The sequence below is a fragment of the Micropterus dolomieu genome, linkage group LG07, assembly GCF_021292245.1.
Source record: "Micropterus dolomieu isolate WLL.071019.BEF.003 ecotype Adirondacks linkage group LG07, ASM2129224v1, whole genome shotgun sequence".
NCBI lineage: Eukaryota > Metazoa > Chordata > Actinopteri > Centrarchiformes > Centrarchidae > Micropterus > Micropterus dolomieu.
Window position 1 is genome coordinate 24,484,576 of NC_060156.1, and position 25,276 is coordinate 24,509,851.

The 25,276-nt window shown below is 39.2% G+C and overlaps 1 protein-coding gene across 1 annotated transcript in view; it reads left to right on the forward strand.

Moving 5' to 3' along the window:
* Nucleotides 1-1,137: 1,137 nt before the first annotated feature.
* LOC123973511 (aryl hydrocarbon receptor-like) overlaps nt 1,138-25,276 on the forward strand; it is a 38,754-nt gene continuing 14,615 nt past the window's right edge. Inside the window, exons 1-2 of the mRNA XM_046053597.1 lie at nt 1,138-1,579; nt 11,995-12,185. Of these exons, the coding sequence (XP_045909553.1) occupies nt 1,521-1,579; nt 11,995-12,185 (250 nt within the window). The 5' untranslated portion in view covers nt 1,138-1,520. The remainder of the gene's footprint in view (nt 1,580-11,994; nt 12,186-25,276) is intronic.

Sequence of the window (25,276 nt, forward strand, 5' to 3'; positions counted from 1 at the left end):
ACTAAAGTGTTACCAAACAGTGTACTAAATATAAGGGGATACATCTGTCCACATACATTTGAGTACTTTTGGTTTTTCAGATAGTTTGGGGGAAGGCTCGAGTTCCAAGAAAAGGAAGTCTGAATGCTACAGCATACCATGATGAAGACAATAGTGTGCTTCCAATATTGTGGCGGCAGTTTGGGGAAGGCCTTCGCTTGTTTCAACACGACAATGCCCCTATGCACAAAGACGGGTCCATGAAGAAAAGGTTTTCCAGTTTGGTGTGGAAGAGATTCAAGCCAACCCAACATTAGAGGCCGATCTCACCACTGCTCTTTTAGCTGAATGGGAGCAAACTGCTGCAGCCGGGGTCCAGAATCTTGTTCAAAGCATTTACGGAAGAGTGGAGGTTGATATTAGCAGAGTAATGCCCATTGTTTTGGAACATGGGTGTAATGCCTAGGTGTCCACATAGTTTGTTTGCATGTTAACATAGTTTTGACCATGTAATAAAATATGTAGTATGAAATTGGTATATAGTTTACAAGCCCTCCCTTTTTTAACCTCTACCAGGACAAATCTCTGTTTATCCTCACCCTTGCATAAAATCTGCAGTGCCCAGTGGCCATTCTGGACATTGTATTGCTTGAAGCTCTGTGTCAGCCATATTAATTCAATAATATGCTAATAAAGGTTTTTAGAATCTATCTCTAATAAGAGTCCCTTGGAGTTTGTTTGCTTGTGTTGTGTCTGTTATTAGTTGAAATAAATCATTGGTGTGCAAGTATTAGTTTATTCTCAAAGAGAAGGCACAGTATATGTTTGTATGTATACAGTAATGAAGTGGAGAAATGATACTAAAACCAGGATGTAGCGAGTTACAAAAACAAGATCATGTGTGCATCAGATATTATAGAAGTTATTGGGGTAATATTTCTATAATAGTCCTACTTCCTGCTGTGGTGAGAATATTCAGCCAAAGAACATGTTTTCCCTACTAAGTTAAAAAAAAAAAAAAAAAAAAAAAAACACATTCTGGATATTACAAAAGCTTGACAGTCACAAAATGTCCAGTCCACCTTAAAACACAGCTCTGACAGAGATACACATTTCCTGAAAACGCCCCGTTCAAGAAAAAGAAGGAAAACTCGAGTGCTTCTGAATAATAATAATAATAAGCCTGGGTTGTTTATCCAAAGACTCGGGGGTTGGACATAGGCAGATTCTGCTCCAGAGTTGTTGTTTTTTTTAACTTCTCTTACTTCCCACTCCGAGAATTTACCAGCAGCATGAACTCACTCTAGTGCGTCAATCTCACCCGCAACGCACCGCCAACCAAGGTCAGCGACAGCGACCGCCCACGGGATTTGTCAACGCGGCACCAAACCTGCGCGGGCCCCGGCAGCTTTTTAACTTTGCAGTTTGGACTCAAAACCGACTGTCGCCGGATGGATAGAGCGAGCCTCGGAACCGAAGGATTGAAAGAGCCAAACAAACGTTAGCCCAACCTCAAGTTTGTGAACATTAAACGAAGCACCATGTTGGGAAACCCAGGGTCTTACGCCAACAAGAAGAGGAAGAAGCCTGTTCTCAAACAGTAAGAATTGTCAGAAACTGTATTACTGAAAAGATTTGGGTGATTTAAGAGCCATTGTACTTCATGCATTCAGATTGTCGTTTTTGTGGTTAATCCTATTATAACCTTGTGAAACTGTACGCGATTCGAAGTCCAGCATAAAGTTATACGTTTCTCACTGGCCAGTGCAGTAAATGCACCATAGAGCCAAAGCCCCCTGAACTTTCAGTTTACCTAACGCACTGCCAGTTATAAAGAGGTGAGTAGTGCATTTAAGGAGTGCTTTCTTTTCAAAACTTGTAATAAATTAGACTTGCTCATATTCGGCAAGCTATAAAATCTAAATTTGAGATTAAGCAATTAACCTCATCCTCAGTGTATCAACTTAACACGTAACTCGAACGCAAAAGCTGCCAGAGGAGCGAGTAGCCTACTACTCGGTAATGTGGCCGTGTGTTTTGTGTTGACGGCTGTGGTCTCCTCTGGTTTTGTTTTCCACTTGTTGTGGACTACCTTAACTGTCTAGCTCGAAACTGGCATGGATATCTAGCCCTCGCGCATTAATCACAATCAAGTTGGAGAGTCGGCTGCTGCTCTCACGCGATGCTCCGAGGAGGGGAGATGGGAGGGAGGGGGGCTCGCAGGCTCCGAGTATGTTATTGTAATCTGATATGGCCTTGCGCTTCATGGTTTTGGGATCACTGCAGGTTGTGTGTGTGTGTGTGTGTGTGTGTGTGTGTGCGCGCGCACTGTAGTGCCTGTGCCCCTTTCTGTTCCTCCCGTCTTGTTTTGTCTTCTTACCTTTTTAAAGTTTATCTCACAGCAAATTACAGCTAGGTAGGAGTACTACATAATACAACATCAAAGAAATAGGTGCATTACAAATTAAAGTCCAGGTTTTTGTTTCTTGCCATCATCAAAGTGTACTTAAATAACAACAGAAGAAGGGCTCTTGTCAGGGTTAAATTATCAATGTATTAACATACAAGCAGTATTTTAATGTTGGTGCTTGTCCAAGTGTAGTCTGAGAGAGTTTAAAATGCATTAGACTATGTGTAGGATGCAACAAACGTTTATTTTCAATATCGATTAATCTGCAGATTATTTACTTGATTAATGGTTCATGTAATCTCCATCACATTCTCATAGGACAAGTGGACATCTTCAAATACCCTCTGATTTGTAGTGTACACTACCTTCCCAGCACCAAAGGACAGACAGACAAAGTAAGCGACTAGCTGGTGAACAGAAAGGAGCATCCATGCTGAGTTTCAACCAAAGGAACTATACCCCGGAACTAGGAACCTTTGGAGGAACTCACTGCGTTTCCACCGAAGGGACCAGGGTCTAAATTTAATTCTAGGGTCTTTATTTTACCCTCCAAAAAGTCCCTGCTCAGGAGGGTAGTACTTTCTGAAAGTACTGGTACTTGCCTTGCAGTGAATTTCTGAATGGGCGAGTAGAGGCTACTGATTTTAAATCAAGCGTGTCGGCTGTTTTTCTACAACTGCTCCTCTATTTTCCACCTTGTTTGCAAACCAATAAATCACAATCAACAGTCAGATAGCACACAAGTCTCGCCGATGTCCGCCTGAGATCATACATCGGCATTAAATGTATCGCTCAGAAACAGCAGCCAGTGTGCAGCGGTGTGTTTACAGCAAACAGCTGATGGAGTTACGCTAAATACTGGGTCCAGAGTTCTTTTAAGTTTTCATCAGTCAGGAGAGCCGAAGTCGGTCCCCTCCTCTCCAAAATAAGTGGAACAGCTGATTACAGCAGGTAATAAAGCTCGTTAAAATCACGTACCTCCGAGGATCAGGCCGATACAGACGTGAGTCTGGCCAGCTGATCTGCAGCTCTTGTCGGCTGTTGTGTTGCTTTCTCTGTGCTGGAGTTATTTTAAGAACTTGTAACTTTATCCAGTTTGTTGTTAAATTTGTAACATACTTTATCGCGTGTCTCTTCATTATACTCCCACACAAAAAAGATGTTTATAACGGTCAAGAATAGCCTATAGCTTTTCATTATATTCCAATCAAATCTGATGTTCATTTATAAATTTTGTGGTTACTAAATAATGATGCCTGTGCATCGCTTTGTACGGCGTACAGGTCTTTAGATCACGGTGGAAATGCACACAACAATGGGCTGAAGGAACCTTTTAGTGAAAAGAGATCCGGGGTCGAAACACGGCTTTAGTTGCTCCAAAAAGCAAGATATTTTTCTCAGAAGTTGGTGGAGACCAAAATCAAGCCAAAAGGAGAGTGAATATTGGACCGACCCCAAATGTGATACTTTAGTATGAAACTTGAGCAATAGTATATAATTCTACCAGACTTCTGTTAATTAGAGACACATTTTCTGGTCCAGTTATATATCTTTTGTTACAAATCAAAACAGGACTATTTCATACTTTTGCTTTTGAATTTAGTGACATCTCTTATAATACAGGGATTAACAACAGATAACAAATAAAATCCAAGTTGAGGTTTTTTTCACAAGTAGTATTTGTGTATCATGTTAGTAGTTGTAACAGTACCATTTTACAATGATTTTAAATCATATTTATAAACAGATGCAATATGAGTCCGCACAGTGTACTATAGATATGTCTTATAGCGATCTGGCAAATTGTGTATTGGCTGTTCCCAGTGAAAAACCCAAAATAAAAAGGTGGCCTGTGTGCAAGACGTCTGTGTTTCTGAAGATGTGGGACTGTGTGCAACAAGGACTGAGGTTTCCTGGAAGGCCAGCTGGGCTCAGCTGCACAAAGGCACCATTGAGCCTGACTGTAAAAGGCTGTGGTCACTACACAGGGGCATTCCATGGCAGATCTGGCCATCCAACTTCTCTGTTTTATTACCCAGATGCCTTCTGTGTATGTTGCCAGTCTTCTTTGCCATCCATCCGACATACTATATTATTAAAAAATGCCTATCTAATTTATTAAATATACATGCACCTTTCAAAAGAGAACAAGCGCTACACTCTTACAGCAGTCATTTTTAATTCATTTGCAAGCAATGTTGTTCTCATGCATTTAACTACTTAAAGTCTGGGTCATGTACTTTACTTCCAGTGTCAAAAATGCAAACCATGTGCCAAACTGGCAACCATCATCTCATCACAAACCCTCTTGTAGTCCATCAAATTGACAACTAAATGACATCAAATGGCAATGGTATTGCAAAACACAGAGAATCATTCCTGCTTTTTTATACTTTCTTACCACATGCGCAGGATTGGTTTTAAACAGTAGCACCGTTCCTACAGGTTGCTGTGAAAAATGAATTATCACATACCACATTTAAATCCCCTCCCCCAGAGTACAGCTGTAATGTGTGTTCGAGTACGTACTTTAAACTGAGTGGATTATAAATTAAACACTTTATAATATGACTATGCATTTATTTAACAAGTAAGGGTGTCCTTAATAAGAGGGGATAATATGCCTCACCAATGGAAATATTTTTTGCACAGTAATCTAAAGGGATTGTGAGAAACACAGACATGCTGATAAGAGATTTGGCAGGACACCAAAGCACGCCTGGTGAACAGCAACAAGTTGCTCTTTGTTCTTTGCCCTTTGTTTCATTTTCAAGAGGAGTCCACACAAATACCATTTTAACAGTTTTTATCATTGTCTAACAGTCTTACAGGAAAAATATCTCCATTTATGAAAGAGCTTGATATAAAACCTAAATGGTGAGTGTACATAGCTAACAGCTAACAACAGATTAATTAATACTATAGGTTGTTGTTTATGCTAAAGTTGTGACAGGGTATAAATTCATGTAGCTTACATTTTTTATTGTATTCAATATCATTAATATTTGAAAGATGTGATGTTTTTCAATCAGTCTAATATATCATTATATAAATCTGCATAGTGGAGCAGGGTAACAAATGAGGCGACTTTTGCTCAGAGGAATGAGCTGGTAAGCCATTAAAAGTAGGGCTGGAGGTTTGACCCCTGGCTATACCTGTCCACATGTTCAAGTGCCCTACAGGAAGACACTGAACCCCAAATTACTTCAGATGTGTTCAGGTGAAGGACAAAAGTGTTGTTTTGTATAGATGTGTCTGCCAAATGAATGTAATGTATGTAATGTGGCTCGGGCTGGGAACTCATGTTTTGGACTTGATTTTTTTCCAGATGTGAATACTGTACAAGTACTTTGGAGCAGTATCTCTAAAAGTTAAATAAAACAAAACACTAGCAATCAGCCCACCCCACCCCAGTAGGTTTCTACTCAGGCCATAAGTTTTTGCCCAAACCAGTCACAGTCCAAGATCTACCAAAAAACGTTTGGTAATAACCTGAACTGAAGCTAGTGTTTGAAAGAGTTTGTGGCTTGCTCCTTCACAGAGGATGGTAATTTCTCTCTTCTCATAAAAACTTATGCATCCAGTTCTTCACTGCATAGCCACATGTTTCAGACAGTTTCTCTAGAACGCTGTTTCCTTTGCTTAACTTGGAAATTTAGCAATTTATTGGCAAAGTGATGCCTCAGATTCTGTCTGTCTGTGGTTTCTGTGTGCAGTCAAATGATCAATTCAGCACATTAAACTTTTGCATGAGCATAAAGTAACAGAGAAGTTTGGATTAACTGCAGAGCTCTGTAGGATATGGTTAAAAAGAATTGCTTTTGTTGTAACCCATTCATCATCTTTGTTCTTGTACATTTATGTACAACATATGTTATTTTGTGGTTCTCTATTCTGTTTTTTTACCTCCCTGTCTGGAAAGCTCTTTGTAGGCTAGAGCCTCCTTTTGTAAACTATCCTACTTGCAGTCTGTGTTTGTCAGCCGCCAAACATGTGTATAGAAAGCACACTCTCCATACTTGTGAGCCACTGAGTCATCCCTCTGGATCTGGCAGTGTTACATACTTTGAGCAAATGTGTTTCATTTTCATTACAGCTGACTAAGTGCAACATGGGCTGCCTAGACTGTGAGAAAGAGGTGCTTGGGTTCAGACTCTCTTTTGTTCTTGAGATAAGGAATCCAAATAGAAATCGAGGGATGAGGTAAAACATCCCCCTTCACGTCCTGATGTCTGCTGCTCAACCCCGTGATCCATAGCAAATCAAGGTGGAAAAATGGTTCTGAATGCTGGCTTTTGTCTCCACTAGGCATTTCTTGAGAATGAGATCAGTCCTGCTCCATTTCTGAAAAGGTACAGCTCGGGTCTGAAGCCAGCAATCAAGTTCAGGCTGTATTCCCATCAGACTATTCAGTGGCAGTGGGGGAAATTTTATTGCGTGTCATTAACCAAAGTTTCAGTAAAGAGAGAAATTTAAGCAAAGAAAGAGCATAAGAAACCTGAAGCTGCAGACATTCTTAGGTAGTAACTGACCTGGAAAAGTCTTTGACACTAAGTACTCTGATGTGTTTTAGGGCTGAAAGCAACTGATAATGTAATTAGAATTTACCGGTCTGATACAGATTATTGATTGGTTCCACTTCCTAAATGACTACAGATATAAAAAACTGAGGCTTCTCTGAATGAGCCACTGCTTTTAACTAATGTCTAAGAGTTACCCATAAGGCTTTGTGATACCTTCATAGCAATTGTATCAGTTTTGAGTGTAGCGAATTGCCTGAGTGACAGCATCTGAGGGCCGACCATGATCAACAGCTAGAGAACCACAACCATGACAAAGCAGGAAATGAAAACACAACAACACTTGAGGGATGTTCATTTCCATGCCTTACCAGATTTCTTCCAAACAATGGGCCATTTGTCATGAAAGCTTATTTTCATTATTTGTCATCAGCTTATTTTCAGAGCATACTTAGTTGACACCAATCTGTTCATAATAAATAAATCCAATACCATCAATAATAATTTTACATTGCAAATGTCTTTAATGGAACAGATTGGCATTGCTTGCTACAATCTAAACCACACAGATCCGTCAGAGCTCAGCTGTCCCTCAGAGGCATGCAATAATAGGTGTCTCCTGCTTCAGCTGAACGGAAGACATGTTTACCGGCTTCTCAAGGCCCGCCTTACTCTGCTTCTGATTGGCTAGTAGTCCTTAACTAGGAACTGCGCGTGTACAACTCCCAACAAAGATCATGTAGAGGTAAGATGAATCACTCCATAGCTAAAATGAAGCCTTCAACACACAGGGTGAAAATAGGAGCTGCAACAATGTGCAGTATGACAAAAGATATGCTGTTTTTGAAAATAAAACCATTTAAACCTGTTCTGGTGCAACCCCTAAATAGGATTTTGAACCAGAAAATTAGCATAATACCACCTCTTTAACCTTTATAATTCGTATTTCATAAGCAGATCATTGCCATTACTTTAATTGATTTAACAGTGCGCACAGCAAGACGTGTTTTTAGAGGAAGGCTTGGCACTTGTGAGGATTTTTTCATCATTCAAGGGGGATTTTAATGTCTCCAAGAATTGATTATTTTCACACTAATCCTAAACCTTTAACTCCTAACCCTGCATTTGCAATTCACTAGACTGAACTTGCACAAGAAGATTATTCCTACTAAGTAAATTGTATCTTTATCTATTCTATCATAATTTTATTTGACAATGTCATAATTGTAAGATCTCTTGAGACTAGGGCTGCAGCTAATGATGATTTTAGTAATCGAGTATTCTACAGATTAATTCATTGATTCATCGAGTACTGTTGCTTGGCGCCCCCCCCCCTCAACGGGATCAGCTGTGAAACTCATGACTCTGACGTTACAACACAAACTCACAGCCCAAATTACAGAGTTGTTGTTTTCTTTTAGCTTTAAACAATCTCATACTTTGGACACTTTCTGTGTTTTTTTTCTGGCCAATCTCTTCTTCGTCCCTCGCTATTTTCTCTCTCCAGTTTTCAAACAGTGTCATCAAATCACCTCATCTTAGCTTGATCACAGCGTAAGCGCGATGAAGGACAGGAATAAATGTCTGTGAAACAGTTAACATATAGTTAAATGGATTAAATGAAGCATCGGTGCAAAGAAATTGTGTCGATGCTTTTTAGTAATCAAATTATTTGAAAAACTCGATAAATCGTTTCAGCCCTACTTGAGACATATCCCTTTTTCTCTAACTATTTAATTCTTGACAGAAATGAGTTTCTATATATTGAGAATTAATTTCTGAAAACTCTAAAACAGTTCTCTAATATTAAAAGTAGTAAAATATTTATAGGCTTTTTAGGACCTGAAAGCTGTAAGCCGGTCCGTGTTTTTCCCAGCAGGTGTGTAGTGGAGGAATGTCAACAGTGGTGTTGTGTGCCGTCCCCATTGCTTCCTTTCACTGATACTTGGTTTCACTCCTGGTGGAGCATGTGTGTCTGATTTGTGAGTAATGACATGTATCTCCAGCGAGCCTTGTGAGTTTGCATTCTTGCACTTGAGCATGGGTGGTCTCAAACCCTGTTTGTAACCCTGTATCCCTAAAGTGAAAGTCATGCAGAGCAACTAAAGCAGCTGTCATGATAAAAACTGGTTTCCATTTTGACAAACTACATAAGTAGCAAATGGAATGACTTGTGGTCACGTTGTATATTTTGCATTCTGGTGTCTGGGAGGAAAGATTGTTTCCTTGAGAGAAAAAAACCCCACTGTTGTTTTCATGTCTGAAAAGAAAGAGAGTGGGCTGTCTTCTTGCTGTTCAAAAAGACGCAACAGAACAGTCCAACTTTCTCTTAATAAACAATCCTGCTTATGTCAGTACTTTATTTTCAGCTACAGAACAGGTAGGCAGTTGTCAAGTGCCAGCAGTGGACAATCCACCAGTTCAAAATTTAAGCAGCAAATGTCACTGTTTAATGTTTATCACCTTAAAGTGAAACTTTGGTATTTTTCAACCTGGACCTTATTTTCCCATGTTTTTGTGTCTATGTGACTAATTGGGACAATTTAAATAAAGTCCTTTTTGTTTAACCAGAAATAATCACTATATCACTATCGTCAAAGCCACCAGGCTTCATTGTTAAAAGCGGTAATTTTACCTCGCAGAGCTAAGGAGTTGCTGGTCTAACACTGCCTCGATCTGGTGGTGTGTTTGTGTGTTGTTCTTGTTTGTTTCTGTTATTGTGTGACTATGGTGTTTGTAAAGGTTTAAAATGACCGAAGTCGCACAATAAGACAAACCAACTAATAGAAGCAGAGGTAGACCACAGAGGTAAAATTGCAAGTTTTGTCAAGGGAGTCTGGTGACTTTGACAATAGCGATAAAGTGACTACAGTGTTTCCCACAGGATTTTAAGAGACTAGCATTAATTTGGTGCAAATTAAGAGGCTATCTATGAAGAACTTGGTATGCTTGTAAACAATGTTGTGCTGTAATAAACTATTTGATCATAAACCCGTTGTAAATGGTGATGAAACAGCAACAAAAGTCAACAAATTTATTTAATGTTTTCCCAAAAACCCTGAATCAAAGAATAGAAGACAGAATAAGTAATTCCCTAACATTTTATTGTTTTTTTTTTTTTACTTTTATTGGACACATGTAATATATTTTATACTTTCTGTGAATATAATCCAATTAATTGTATTTCCATGCTGTATAGACACCTTATTTTGAAAACCGGGCGTTGTGTGTATCCTCGCGCTAAATTCATTAAGTCCAACCCGAGTCCGAACCGGTCCGAACTTGATAAATAATGTTGTATGTGGTTCTGGTATGTCTATGAAGATTCTCAGTCATCCATGTCATAGTTATCCAACGAAGGTTAAAATCAAGGGCAACTGGACTTGGTTGAAGATACTGGAAGACGTTTCGTCCCTCATCCAAAGGACTTCTTCAGTTCTGACTGACTGGCAGGGAAACTCAGCTATTTAACCTCAGTGGGGTCGTTGGCCCGGGTCATCGATACCGCTGGTTCGTTAGTGTTCCTGGTTGCTGTGACGACAGTCGTTACAGTTGTTAAGACTACCTGTGGCCAAGACAGTACGACCATCGTTGGTATCTTCACCTGAGGCCAATAGGTTACGTTTGTTGAGTTTCCTGGGAAGTGATGAAAGGACAGCATTGTAAGTGGGGGATAAGTGGTGGCGTAGACCCCCTCCCCTGTAGACCCCCTCGTATCGCGTAAAATTAAGACTTCACAGCCTCTCTTCAGGTAGGACTCTCATACTGCAACACATGTCTTTGTAAAGAGAGAAACAGGGACAGGATAAAGTCGCCGTTACAGTGGATTTACCATAAAGGCTTGAATACGTGTGCACTCCAAATGGCTTGCTAAATAGCCTTCTCACCTTTTTATATACAGTCTATGCTTCTCACAAACGAGTGAAAGAAACAGGTCGTTAACGTTACCGTAGTTACCTCAAAAGAAGTGTCTGAGCGTGCAAGCTTACAGTAGCGCGGAGCAGCGCCCACAAACACGTTAGAGGTCTGTAATATATTATGAGATGTAAAAATATTCATTTTGAAACTATGGAGGAGCAAATTAGACTATGTCGGGCCGCCATGGTCTCGTTAATTAATGGGAAACACTGGACTATTTCTGGTTAAGCAAAAAGGATCTTACTCTAAATAAAGGTAGATCTCTGCAGGGATCATTAACTTACCATAATGCTGGACACTTAAAATAACAATCTGACCCTTTCAGTGGCAAAAACAAGCACTTTAGCAGAAGTAATGATGGGGCGCAATTTCCCATAAGGATTACTTTGCAGCCCGGTTTTGCTGCCACAGACTCCAGCACACTTATTTAATACTGGAACGGTTTCAAAAGATGTTGTCCCAGTTAGTCACAGAAACAATAACATGGGATGAAAGGGTCCAAAAATTTCAAAAGTCACCCTTAAATTGCGCATAATTTAGACTTAAAGGATCCTCTCAGTCTGTGAAGGTGGTCAAAACCTTTTACAGTATTTGAATGACAATAGGAAATAAGGTAAGTTTACTAAGAAGGAGACTTTTCTCTGAATGGTGGAAAAAAAAGAAACCCTGTGAGGATGGTGACATCCTCAAGTTTTGTGATTCTTTTTATGAAGAACCAAGATGTTTGTGATGCTTGGTACAGTTTTATGTTGTCCCTCTATAAACAGATAAGCTAGCTTCTGTTCCACTATCTTTGTCTCTAGGTGTAGTTCCTCGTAAAAGATTTCTTTGATCTGTTCTGAAAAGCTGTGACTGCATTCAGCAACTCCAGCTCTCTAAGGTTTTTTGTATAACACTCTCAAAGGGAGCTGATGTACTATTGACTCACCTGAACTGCAGTGTTTGTTGGTCACATCAATGGCTGACGCTCTTCTGCCTGACTAAGTTTGAAGCTATTTGGTGCGTTGCTAAAAGTTAATATGGCTGGTGTTTAATTGGCCTGTGTCATACTGCACCTCATAACAGATGGCATGCTGTGCAGAGCTGGTTAGCAAAGCCTGAACTGAATCAGTCTTGGTCCACAATCACAGGCTTGCTGAAACAGCTATATATTTTTATACTCCACAGAAAGAAGATCTCTGAAGGTAATGGAGTTGTTAAATCAAACCCTTCGAAGCGCCACCGGGATCGGCTAAATGGGGAGCTGGAACGCCTGACGGACCTCCTGCCCTTTCATGATGAGGTTCGCTCTCGTCTGGACAAACTGTCGGTCCTTCGCCTCAGCGTTGGATACCTGAGGGTCAAGAGCTATTTTAAAGGTGAGGAACAGCCTGGTAAAGTTTCAGCCAAGTCTGTAATTGCATCTCATAAAATTTACTTCAAGTAACTATGTCAAAATAAATGCCAACATTGACTGTTTGTACAAGTCAGGATGTGATCCTGGGACACCAGTTTTTAAGACACATGCTGATAAGCCCATACATCACTCTGACCTCCACACCTTTGCTTTACACTGCACTGTATGAATTTCACACTGTTTAGATTGACACAAGCTGCATTGTTTATTTAGCTTTAAAGCTTGAGCATTTTTTCATAGTGTTTTTATATTTTATCTTAAACACAGGAGTATATGTATGAAGACATACATGGTGTCAAGCTTTGGGTAGAGTGGCTTACATAGAATTAAAGCTTGGATAAATGGGCAAGACTTGGATAAAGGTCCAAAGCTTGGATAAATGGGCAAGACAGAATTGAGGAAACTAAGCCAGCACTTACAATCGTTGGAACTGGAACTGTGGCTTACATAGAATTAAAGCTTGGATAAATGGGCAAGACAGAATTGAGGAAACTAAGCCAGCACTTACAATCGTTGGAACTGGAACTGATTCGAGAGTAACATATGCAATTGCCCCAGCAGTGCAGCTGACAGCCAAGGCAAGAATGAGAAGCATGCAGGAATCTAGTTTTAGGAAACAACACATCCTCAATACTTGTAACCTTACTCCACCCTCTTTGTTAGCAACACAATAATCACTTTAGATAATCACAAAAAAAAAAGTTTTGTGTCTCCACTGTAAGTTGATTAAACTTGCAGGCACCCCGGCTTTGAAAACCAGATGAGTCATGTGTGAGTCAATTATATGTGAGTCACGCATATACCATCTCCACCACCCCCAGATGATAGCTTTCTTTGAATTAAACAAACGTTTTAGCTGAGGTGTTGGCAGACAGGCTGCTGAGTAAGTTGCTTGTTTGCCTCTGGCTTCACTCATGTTAGAATTGATGTGTCTTGTCTCTGTTGCTTTTTACATTTTCTGTGCACTGTTTTGCCCATGTGGCCTTATAGTTATACTGGACATGTGCCATTAAATCTCTCCATCAACAAAAACCCTACTGAATTTCATTAGTGACCAGCAAAATACAAATAAAATTGCTTTAACCAGTGTAATCTTTATAGGCATTGGTTAACCATTGGTTAATGATAGAAAATATGTTTTAATCAAAGAATAAAAACATCCAAAAAGAGTTGTACTGAGGAAGTGACCTAAATGTGCACAAAATGTATTCTAACACAATGATAATATCAGGATAAGACATCTTTATGGTCTTGCTAATTTTCACTTTTCATTAACGTACTTGTTTGTGTGAAAGGGTGGCAGTACATTATACCCTCATCCTTCTATAATGTATTTAAAGCAACCTTAATAAGCACCTGTTATTACCTAGCTAGTTCTTAAATATCTAGCAGTGTTAACCCAGTGAAATGATGAATCTAATGAAAACCTAGCAGCCAAAAAATAATCAACAGGTTTGTAGCTGCAGACTGTAATTCCCTTATTTGCTAAGTTGTTGCAGTGTAAACAGCCAGTATGAATGGACATGTTACGTGCAGTCAGAGGAGTTGTGACATTCCAGTGCTGCTTGTTCTCACACCCTTTAGCATACTTTTTTGTTATGCAAGGAAGATCTGATGGAGTACTGTAGTTGCGCCATCATTTCAGATAGTCTCCATAAACTTTAACCTGCATTTACAACATGACATTTCTAATCTATGATAAACCTTTCAGTTGCTTTTATTATCTGCTTTGCTTCATTCTGCAATGGTTCCATTGATAGATGTCTCAGAGATTCCTTTTAACTAATATGCAGCGGGTGGATACCAGGGAACATAACTTATATGTAGTTTGGATTTGTTCAATTATATTATTAAGAGGAGTTTGTCAGTTAGCTTGTGATTCTCTATTTTTAAAATAGGTAAAGAATGGAATGTGTCTCTCATTCAAATAAATGGTTTTGAATTATAAAACAATTGTTTTCCATTTTAATATATACGGATATCTGTCACAGCCAGCACAAGTGGAATATCAGTGGAGCCATGTGAAACTCCTATCCATAGCCTGGGGCCAGATAGTATAAATTATGCTTAAACACTAAAACTATGCACATGCCATTTCTCACACATGAAGTGGTATCGATAAATGAGGAACATGCAGTGAGAATAGGTGCACATCATGCATACCTCAAACCAAATACATGGTTTTACAGTGCCAGACATGTAATATAATGATAAAAATAAATGAGACACTGAATCAATGACAGCATTTAACTGCTATTCTGCTCCTACTGTCCTAATTTTCACCCACAACACTCTAGTCAAAGGTTAACCCAAAACATCCCTGCACCAAAGTGACATATGCCAATATCCACACAAAACAGAAATGTAACTATTTTTCTCTGCAGCCCTGAGTCGGCTACCTGTGTTTGTGTGTTTGGTGCATTCATTTGCAGTCCTTTTGGAAAAAATGACATCCTCAATCAGTTGTGGTTCTGAATGCAGTGCTGTTTTCCAGCTGACTAAGTCTGGTGTTGGATTTTAGAGGTTTGACCACAAATAAACTTTAAAACGGTGGGAAACACTAACAACTGCACATTTAAAATATCCAGTGGTGTTTGGTCTTTTGTTGAACATCTCATTTTTAGTTTTCAATTGAAATAGCAATATGAATTTTTAGCTCAACTTTAGTCATTCTCTTCAGACAGTTGTGGAGAATTTGATGGGCTGTCATTTTTATTTTTCTTCCTGAAGTTTCTCCAGTATTTATGCCAGTGCTCGTCTCCCTGACACTGCCGTACTCTTTATGCCTCTCCTTCAGTTCCTTTCACATCAGCAGTAATCAGGCACACTGAAAAGACGGTCTGTACCCTGTAGCTGTGAAGGGCAGGATCAAAATCACATGTCACATCACACTGCCCATGTGCAACCCATCAGCCCATAAATGCTGCTGCTTTGTCACAGCAGATCTGCACTCACAAGTCTTATTTTTTTTTTTTTGTGCTGTGTCAGCAGGTAACAAGAAGCTATCTTTGAGCTGTTATAGAAACACTGTCTTGATTATATGGTCTGTTACTCATTAATTTGGGTAGAAACACAAAATTAGCCAGCTATAGCTGAGAATCACACAACATTTCACAGGGGAAAATAAGGATCGTTCTGTTGATATTTATGTTTCAGTGCTTGGGAGCAGAATCTGTGAGTTATTGGCTGAAGACACCCCCTCCACTTGAAGATATTTATTGCTTTCTGAAAGATGCACCACTCAGTAAATTGCTGTTAGCAGGCTGTTAGCTAGAAGCTTGTTGGAGCTTTGAGAGCATAAAAAATGAGACAACAATGGATAAGACAAGTAGGGATACACTGATCTGACTTTTTCAGTCCCGATACCAATACCTGGGCTTTGGGTATTGGCTGATGCTGTATACCAATCTGATTCCGGTGTGAAATGAATAAGCTCTATTCCTCACTATGAGGAAGAGACTAAGAATCTTGTTCTTTTGCACAATGCTGATCCCTTGTTTTTAGCTCCCTCCATGCTATGTTTCCTCTCCTAGTGAAATGTTGGGGTCTACTGGCGAACTGCTGATGCATTGTGTAGTAAGCGTGTAATTGAATTGAATAGATCTGCCCCTTTATCACCGATACAGATCTAGCTGTTTGAATCAGCATTGGGCCAATATCTGACATCAGTGTTGGATCGGTGCATCCCTAGAGACAAGTTTGAAGCATGACATTAAAAGAACATCTTTGGTGTGTTTCATACAGCAGTTTACTGACAGCTGATGGAGAGCCATTGATGGTTTCCAAATCAACATTTGAATGCTGCACAGATTTTTTTACCCCATGTCTATCCATTCTGCAGCACGCAGGATGTGAGGGCGGGACTCTATAAATCGCAGCGACCAGGTTGCATCGCTGTCTTCGTCTCTCTCTTCTGCTCTCTGTCAGGTCTGTGTGTATGTTCGTCCAAGGGCGGGGCTGAGCTACACAACATACGCAAGCACAGCGGACATGAGGAAGCGTGACTTTGGCTGCATTCACACAAAATCCAGCAATGTGTCCTTCCTGCAGGGCTGTTTGGAGGTGTGGCTATGTTTATTTGTGCTTTAGAACATAACCGCCATGAAACAATCAGAAATAAAATCTTTTTATTTCTCCAATTCACTGCTTTGTTCTTGCTAATGACGCTCCCTCTCCTCATTTGTTAAAGTCAGGATGCCGCATCTTCTGCTGCTTTCATATTTTCGATTTTTTTGTAATCTGTCTTTTAGGAGCCCAATAACTTGGTGGAAATGTAATACTAAATCAATGGACTACACTGTGATGGATGTGAAGGTTGCTTTTATTTCTGATGCCCTTTTCACACTGACACAGTGTTGTAGATCAAATCTGGTTTAACACACCGGACATGAAACTCCTCCTGAACTGGTTGAAAGTTAGTGGGACGCTACCTGCCCGTGTTGACCGGCGTTCTTTATTAGGGATGTAAACTTAATGTTGTTGATGTTTAAACGTTGACTCTTTGAAGAAAGCAAGAGAGAGAGGGAAAGTGCATGTTTTGGTGAGTGAAAAGGAAGCTTGACTGGTAATTATGTACAGCAGACACTGTGCTAACAGTAACAACCAGAGATTAACCCGCGATAATCATCCCATATGAATAGGTCCAACACTGGTTAAATGCCTGTCTCCTGCATGAAAGTGGTATTATGGTGTGGATAAAAACGGAACGCCCCTGAATGCTTTTACAGGCATCAAACACGTTCTTATAGACACAGCCTGTCACTCTTTACCTGTTGGCATTGGCATGAATGTGACACGTGATACACTTATAACAATATGCAGTGTCGGCTATGCCAACGTTCTTCTTGTGTGCCAGCTAAGCTCACCTGAAAGGGATCTGTGAAAGCCTAAAATAAGTGAGTTGTTCATTATAAGGTGGAATATTAGAATGCAGCATTGTGTATCTCAGCATTTTGTTTGTCTACTTTCAATAAAGTAAACAAACAGCTTTCATATCACTTTTAGTAGGACAAGTTACTGTTTATTCCATCTAAAGTTATTATGATTTTGTTGCTGTTACTCATGACAGACAGAATATTAATTCATAAAATCTTAACAAACTAGTAAAATGGATATTACCAGATTATACACAAATGTAATTTAATCTTTGTAAAAAAAAAAACAAAAAAAAACATAAAAGCAATCGAGGGGCCTAGTTTTATGTTTTACAAATATTTCTTTAACACTTCATTTGTGGGTGTATGACTGCAGAAATATTTTATGAATTCTCTGTATTCTAACATAGTTGCCCATAATAGTTAGGCTCCTCATGCTTATAACTTATTTGAAGGTGGGTCTTTGAGACTGACAGCATTGTGTGAAGAACATAGATAAACTAAATCATCAGAGTTAACATGACTGCATTTGTTTTGGAAAAATTTGTGCAGCGGTGTTCATGATACCAACCATTCAACTCAGGATTGATTAAGGAATCTTTTCTGCGGGAAAAAGCTGGCAACAATCCTTATTTCAGCGCAATGTTTTGATTCAAATTGTGCACGAAGAGGAAGGGCTATTCAGACACGGGTCTGTTGTCAATTGTTTGTGAGAGAGAGAGAGAGTGAGCGAGTGAGCTGCGTGCAGCTCTACAATGAAATTCGATTTTACCCATTTTAAATAATAATACGAAAAATGAACATCAATATGTGGCGGTTAGCATTAGTATTGTGTCTGGCTGCCACAAATAAATCAATGTATGAAAAACACTGCAATGAGATGAATGGTGGCCTGTGATGTGGAAAGTTTCATCTTTCATCTTATGTTGCCTTTGGGTGGAATAGCTGGTACAGCTACCTTACCATACCTTTAATAATAGAGTGCATTTTAATTTTTATTTAACAGAATGTGCACTATACGCAGTTGTCAACTCACTGCATGTTTTCCAGTGAAAGTATGTGTGAAACAAACACACATTAACGTTAAGGAAAGTGTAAGTGAATGGATGAAGACAGACAGGGCTACAGAGGCAGGATGAAATGATGAGGAAACTTTTGAGGGATGTGTAAGAATGCCCTGGCTTTGACGTCAGAACTGCCAGTGTTTGTACAAAAAAATATATAATTCCACAGACATGAGGCCCTGATTCATTGTCTAATTGTTGCCCTTAAGAGAAAAGCCAGCATTGGAGGGATGTTACATACACTGAACAAAATTATAAATGCAACTCTTGTTTTTGCCCCCATTCATCATGAGCTGAACTCAAAGATCTAAGACTTTCTCTATGAACACAAAAGGCCTATTTCTCTCAAATATTGTTCCCAAATCTGTCAAAATCTGTGTTAGTGAGCCAGAGCCGGCCAAACCACCAAGCGACCTTTGCGGTGGCATAGGGCCCCGTGGCCAGCAGAGGGCCCCCGACAGTCACTGCTTGCTAGTGGTGGAAAATATTCACTGAAAAAAGTAACCTAAAATAATGAAATAATATGAAAGACAGCTCTCTATATATTACGATACCATAAGGCATAGTGGTTATTAAATTTAGTTATATACTACGGAAAATCTGCTGCCCTCATTGGTCAGCTCGCTCGTGCCTCTCCGTCACTCCTGACCCTGACAGACTGTCATGCTGAGTCAGTCAGGCTTGATGTCTGACAAGAGAAGATCATATTTATCTGAATTGAATGTTCATTTTTTTACCATAAGCTGTCTCCAAAGGTGTTTCAGAGAATTTGGCAGTACATCCAACATTCCAGAAGCCACAATCAACAACCTGATCACCTCTATGTGAAGGAGATGTGTTGCACTGCGTGAGGCAAATGGTGGTCACACCAGATACTAACTGGTTTCTTGACCACCCCGGGCCCCCCAATACAGTTAAACTGCACATTTTCGAGATTTTGCCAGATTTGTGAACAATATTTGAGAGAAACGGGCCCTCTGTGTTCATAGAGAAAGTCTCAGATCTTTGAGTTCAGCTCATGATGAATTGGGGGGGGGGCAAAACAAAAGTGTTGCATTTATAATTTTGTTCAATGTAGATGCAAAGCTCTTACGGTTCAAAGTCCTCTGCACTCTGGAGGGAAATGGCTTAAAATACAGTAAAAAATCACTGGATTCATGCAGTCTAAGTCAGCAGACGTTTCCCCCAAAACTTTTGTGCTTTTGTGAGAAAGTGCAGAAAGCAAACACACTTTTATAGTTTTACACACGGCTGTGCAGTATGATAGGCTCCAAACCTCCACCGTATTGGAAACTCTAGAGTTAAATAACTTAAAAATTGCCATTTTAATTGTATCAAGTTGGACAAAATGAATTTGCATTTCGACAGACGATAAACACAGAGTCTTTGCTATATGTCTAAACGAGATCACCAAAGTTGACTCTCAGGTTATCCCAGTCAAAACATAAGTCTGGGATGGGTGTTCAAGTGGGGACATGCCTAGAATTTAAGATAAGGATCCCATAAACCTTTTGAGTCTTGAGAGAAAAGAACAAACATAAGCAATTTCAGGGGGAACGAGTGAGATTTAAGGACCTGATAATGAAACAACTATTTATGGCTCCCTTGAAATGGCAGCTCTCTCTTTGCAAGCTGGACTGTTCGCCTCATAGCGTGACTTTATGATGCAGTACTGGATATTTTGAAAGGCTTGTGGCTCACTGCTGCTGACATATTTGTGTGACGCTGTTAGAAATTTGAGAAATATGTGGACTGGCTTTCCAAGTTCATTGAAAACATCCAGGGCCTGTTAGCAATCATAGTTGATGTGGTAACGCTGTAGCGTGTGCTATAATTTCATATAATTTGGTATTTGGGATATCTGAACCATGTACGCACAAACCCATACACATGACACAAGTGTAACAGGGAATGAAAAAGGTAAGTCCTCGCAAATGTTTGCAGCTTAGAGGAGAGAGTACCAGTATGGGGACGCCCAGTCTTGCTTGTTATTATGGGCTCATTATGAGAATAATTTTTTTGAAAGACGTGTATTTTACATATACGTGCCCTGAAAACCTCAGCATAATTCACCTGTCAACTCAGTATTATAATATGTGAGAAGAGGGCATGTTGCTGGGGTGACAGTAGATGCCTGTTGGCTCTTGATTCCTGACTCGCCTTTCAGTATATCGTGAGAATGCAAGCAACCGCTGGGAGACAGATTTAGTCATGTTTTCATTTTTTCCAATTTCCATTCTCTGGAAGATTTGTTCTCTCCAGCTTTTAAACCACAAGCTACATCTCCCTTCATACCCAAACTCTTTTTTTTCTTTCTGGTTCCCTGTTGGCCGGAGCCGTGCTCGCCCACCAAGGCTTTCTTTGACATTTAGAGTCTTCCAAAAATGCTGTTGTTTGTTTATGTGTCGAACCAAAATCAGCTGTCGTCCCACTCAAACTTTGGTTGGAGGAACAGTATTATCACATTTATTATGACTATGATTCAGATCTGTCAGGGTTCAGAAGGAATTTGAAAATATACCCATAATATAATATATTACCCAGGACACTAAATTAGCTTTTAGTGTTATAATTTGCATATATTTCCAGACTTCAAACATTTATGTTCATCCATCTGCCAGCAGCTTTAACATCCAAGTTCTCACTATTTGATTCGCCAGGGCTAAATTTAGACATCTTGTAAGATTTATTTCAGCCTCAAATTGTTGCCTTACATGATTCCTTCTTTCTGAGAGCTTTGACTGACTGCTTGGAGACTGATAGGGATCATTAGCGATATGAAATGCGAGGCACGCCTAACACTGCACCTGAATTTTGCTTTGTTTTGTTTTTTTCTCTGTCTGTGCCCAGTCTAAAACAGATGACTTGCTTTTCAAACAGATAGAAAAGAGTCCAGACAGCCAAAAATAGCTTGCAGTGTTGATAAAAAAAACAGATACCACCAGACTCTACTATCAACACTGCCACCATCAGCAAAAAAGACAATGGGGCTGCAAAAACCACACATACGAACAGATTTGTTATTAAGTGGCTCTGTGCGAGTGATTTAGGAGAATTTGTCATATTCACCAATTTTCCTGTCGTAGGAGTCATGTGCAATTAGTCTGCTGTTATCCTAACCTAAGTTTTTCACTAATGGATTGTATTCAGTAAAACTTCAGTTAATAGCCGAGTACCAAATAGCCGCCTATCTCCTTTACTGGCCTGGAGTTTGAACACATTTTGCCTCAATTAAACGCCTGGTATGGTTTTTATAGAAGCTCTTTGGATGTATAAATCCTCTGAAACCCCGCAGGGTTGCCACTTTAGCTGCTTCTAAGCTGCTTAGATTGTTAATACAAACATTAATGTTTAAACGTATGATCAATATGTCAATATGGACATGCTGAACATCCTTAGATCAGTTAGATTCTCCACAATACCACTGTTAAGTTCATTTAAGGGAAACAACAAGACCCACATTCTAATTCTTCTAGATTTTCTGGTGTAACCTGCATGGTTACAAGAGAGGAAAAGGGGAAAAAAGTGCTTGACAGGTTGACTTTGAATCGCTAGTTAAGTCCGCTCGTTAAGCCCGAATGTGTCCGTTCCTTGATTATTTATATTCTGTATAGTCTGTAAGGGTCCACCAATCAAAAGAATCAAAACAGCTTTTCATAAAAATGAATCCAAGTTGTGAATCCTGTCACGTGAAGTCCATTGCTCTCGGTCTGTTAACTTCTCTCATCCTGCACCGTGTTGTTATCGTGATGTTACAAAATAAAAGTGCATAAGCCGTCTGTCGGAGCTAGATCAAATTAATGATGTGTATTTGATATTATTTGTATTATTCTGTTTGATAGTAGTGTCAGTTTTGTGCTAAAAGAATTAAAGGCCTGTCCCAAATAAAGGCAGGGTCAATTCAGTGATTTTAGCAAATAATTATTACTATTATTCAAAGTTTTAAATATATATTTTTAAATGGGTTTGTAAAATATATAACTTACACTTCATAAGCATGTTAAACATGATGCTGTTTGACTCTGTAGTTCTAATTATCATATAATTCAAACTGTATTCATACAGCCCAACAGTATCATTAATTTAAACTGGTTATTGATGCTACTGTATAACACTACAATATGAACATCTAAAACTGAAAAACAACTATAAATAATGCACTAATGGAAGGTAATTTGACTCTGTTTATAAAAAGGTCAGCTAGAAGTGTAATATTTTGGATGCCTTGGCTCATCAGGCCCCTGGAAGGGCGTGACAGTGTGGTGATATATTGGCAGAGACAGTTTAGGCTACAATGGGCTTCTGCAAATGTGACACTTGTTAGAGCTGCAACTCCACAAACACTCCACTGCTGACGCTGTTAAAAATGTTACTTTCTTTATATGGATCTCCAAAAGCAATCTCAACCTTCAATCTCCAAACTCGTAAAGTTTTTATTTTTACTCTTCAATGTAATTTTCATGAATGAATACTTCCTGACATATGGGGTAGGATGCCTAGCCTTATATGGTATTACATGAGAATTTACAATTCTCATGAACGTTCACTCCTTTACACACAGGAGGTATTCATCCTGTTTACGCGGGTCATTTACACAGTTATCTGAATCTGGTGTGGCTCACTCGTACAAGCCCACCATATGAAAAACCATAAGAAAGATAAGAATAAAATCTGGCATGAGGCCCATTGTGTCTTGAATAATATATAATCACTGTTTATTTTGATCATCAAGGTTTGCTCGTGCTGCAGCACACAAAGCTTTTTAAACCTACAGGACTGGCTTTTTGGGGCCAGAGTAAAACATTCCCGGTACAACTGAAACCTTATGCATTATAATTATAATTATTAGCAAATGTACATACTAATAGGATTATGTAACTTGCAATTTTAACATACATTCAATGATTTTGTAATAACACACTGAAATCCAACAATTTGCTATGTTAATTCCTTGTTTTAATTGCAAAACAGTGCCCCCATATCCATAATAAGCATTGGGCTGCCTGTGTAAACCTTTGTTTTCCATCCAATGCTGCTCTTTCCTTCTTTTCATTGACTTGCCTAGATGACACTGTCTAATCATGAAAAAGTTGAGGCTGTGTCCTTCCCCTAAAGTCATGGAAGTAAACGGGGACATTAATCAAAAGAACCTATGGACTGAGTGACCCAGATCATTGGCTGTTATTTGTTACTGCCCTTTCCTGCACATCTGCGTGAGAACAGAGATCTCTGTACAGGATCTACTGGAACTAAATGTTTTCAAATCAAGATAATATTCCCCTATGCATTGCTGGCATGCTTTATACTCTCCCTGACTCTGGCAGACTTCCAACCCGTGACAGCATTTCCTTTCCTCCTTCACTGTGTGCAGACTCCATACCACATACTAATACTTTAACAGAGAAACTGTGTAGACAGGTAATTGCAGTTCAACTTAAAGCATTTCAAGAATTGCTTCTGGTTTAGTTTCAGTTTTCTTTTTTTTCTATCACCATCCAACATGTCGAACACTTCACTGTTCAGTGCTTCAAGCTTCACTGTCACCACTTTATACTGGAATTTGTTTTCCTTTGCTTTAACTTGTTTCCCTGAATACTCAGACTTTATTGCGTATAGTATTTCCCTTAATTACCCCATGATGAAAAGATGTAAAATCTCTTAAAGGTTACCTCATTCGGGGAGTTTCGGGGATGTTTACCTGGAGTGAATCTTGCATTAAAAGTCTATAATGGCCTGATTTCTAAAACAGGAAGTTTGATGTTGAAAGTGGCCTCTCTTGGTGTCTAATTACACCTTGGTTGAAAAATAAAGAGTTTGAAAGTATTGGAAGAAGCTTTTAGGGCGGCTGTGAAATATTTAGTATGAAAGTGTGTCATTACTGTTGTCATTAATATGGTAAAGGGACTGAAATTCAAACGTCAAAGGGAAAGCTAACAACTATCTTGTGGTTCATGGGTTTTGCAGGATTAAATCCCACCCCAACAAAGCGGTCCAAGTTAAAACAACTATGGTAACCTTCAGCTTTCATTCTTTCTTAGGTAGGTTCTGCATAAGATTGGTCTAGATACCCTTTCTCTCGGAACTAGATGAAATTAATGATTCGTAATTGAAATGTTATTCAAATTTTTCAGTATTTTTCATAAAAAACAATTTGACAGTGTTTCCCCATCTCTGCTGAACAAGATTTTTATGTGAAAGGAATTAAAAGCCTCTCCCAATATTGGCGCCTGCCCCAATACAGGCAGGTTGAGTTCAGTGACTGAAGCAAATAAAAGCCTGACGGTAAGTGGTTTCTGAGCTGTTAAACTTATAAACAGTGAATAGGCCTATGTACTGAACTGAACACAACAGGTTGAACCAGCAACAGACCGAATGTACTACTGAATGGAAGGCAGTCAGCCCTGTAAAAGAAATGTATCCATCTAGTAGGGATGCAACCAATTATTATTTTAATTATTAGTTAATCTGTTCATTTAAATTAATCAGTCAAATCATTTAGTCTATAAAATGTTTATGTTGAATGTATTTCCTGAGCAACAGTCCAAAACTGCAAAGTTTACAATGATATAAAACAGAAAAACAGCAGAAGCTGTAATGGGACAGTTTTTGTGTGATAAATAACAAAAAAATGTTGTAAATTTTCTGTCGATTTACTAATCACTCAATTAGCACTACACTCATCTATCTAGTGTTGCAGTGGTGCTGTGAAAATCCTGCACTGAACTGTTAATCAGGTGTTATGCCGTAGCAATCAACAGCATAAAAATATGAATAAACCTGGTGCTTCTTTCTGGTCACAGCTGCAACAAAGATACCATCAAATGATGACTTCTGCCTAGAGTGGAAGTTTGGTTATCGGTTTACAACAATGACACACATCTCCCTAGTACAGAAAAAAATGGGACGTTGCCAAGTTTTTTATCCCCTACCAGGAAATGGTTCTCTGTCTGACATGTTGTTGACACCCAGCGGCTCAAATGAATACTAGTGGTGTCTATTATTTCAGGTTCTTTAAATCACATGACCTCCAAAATGGTACAGATGAAGCTGGGAATCACCTGACAAGTTTGAGTACAGTCACATATGTGATTGGTAACTGGTCTAATTGTAGTAAC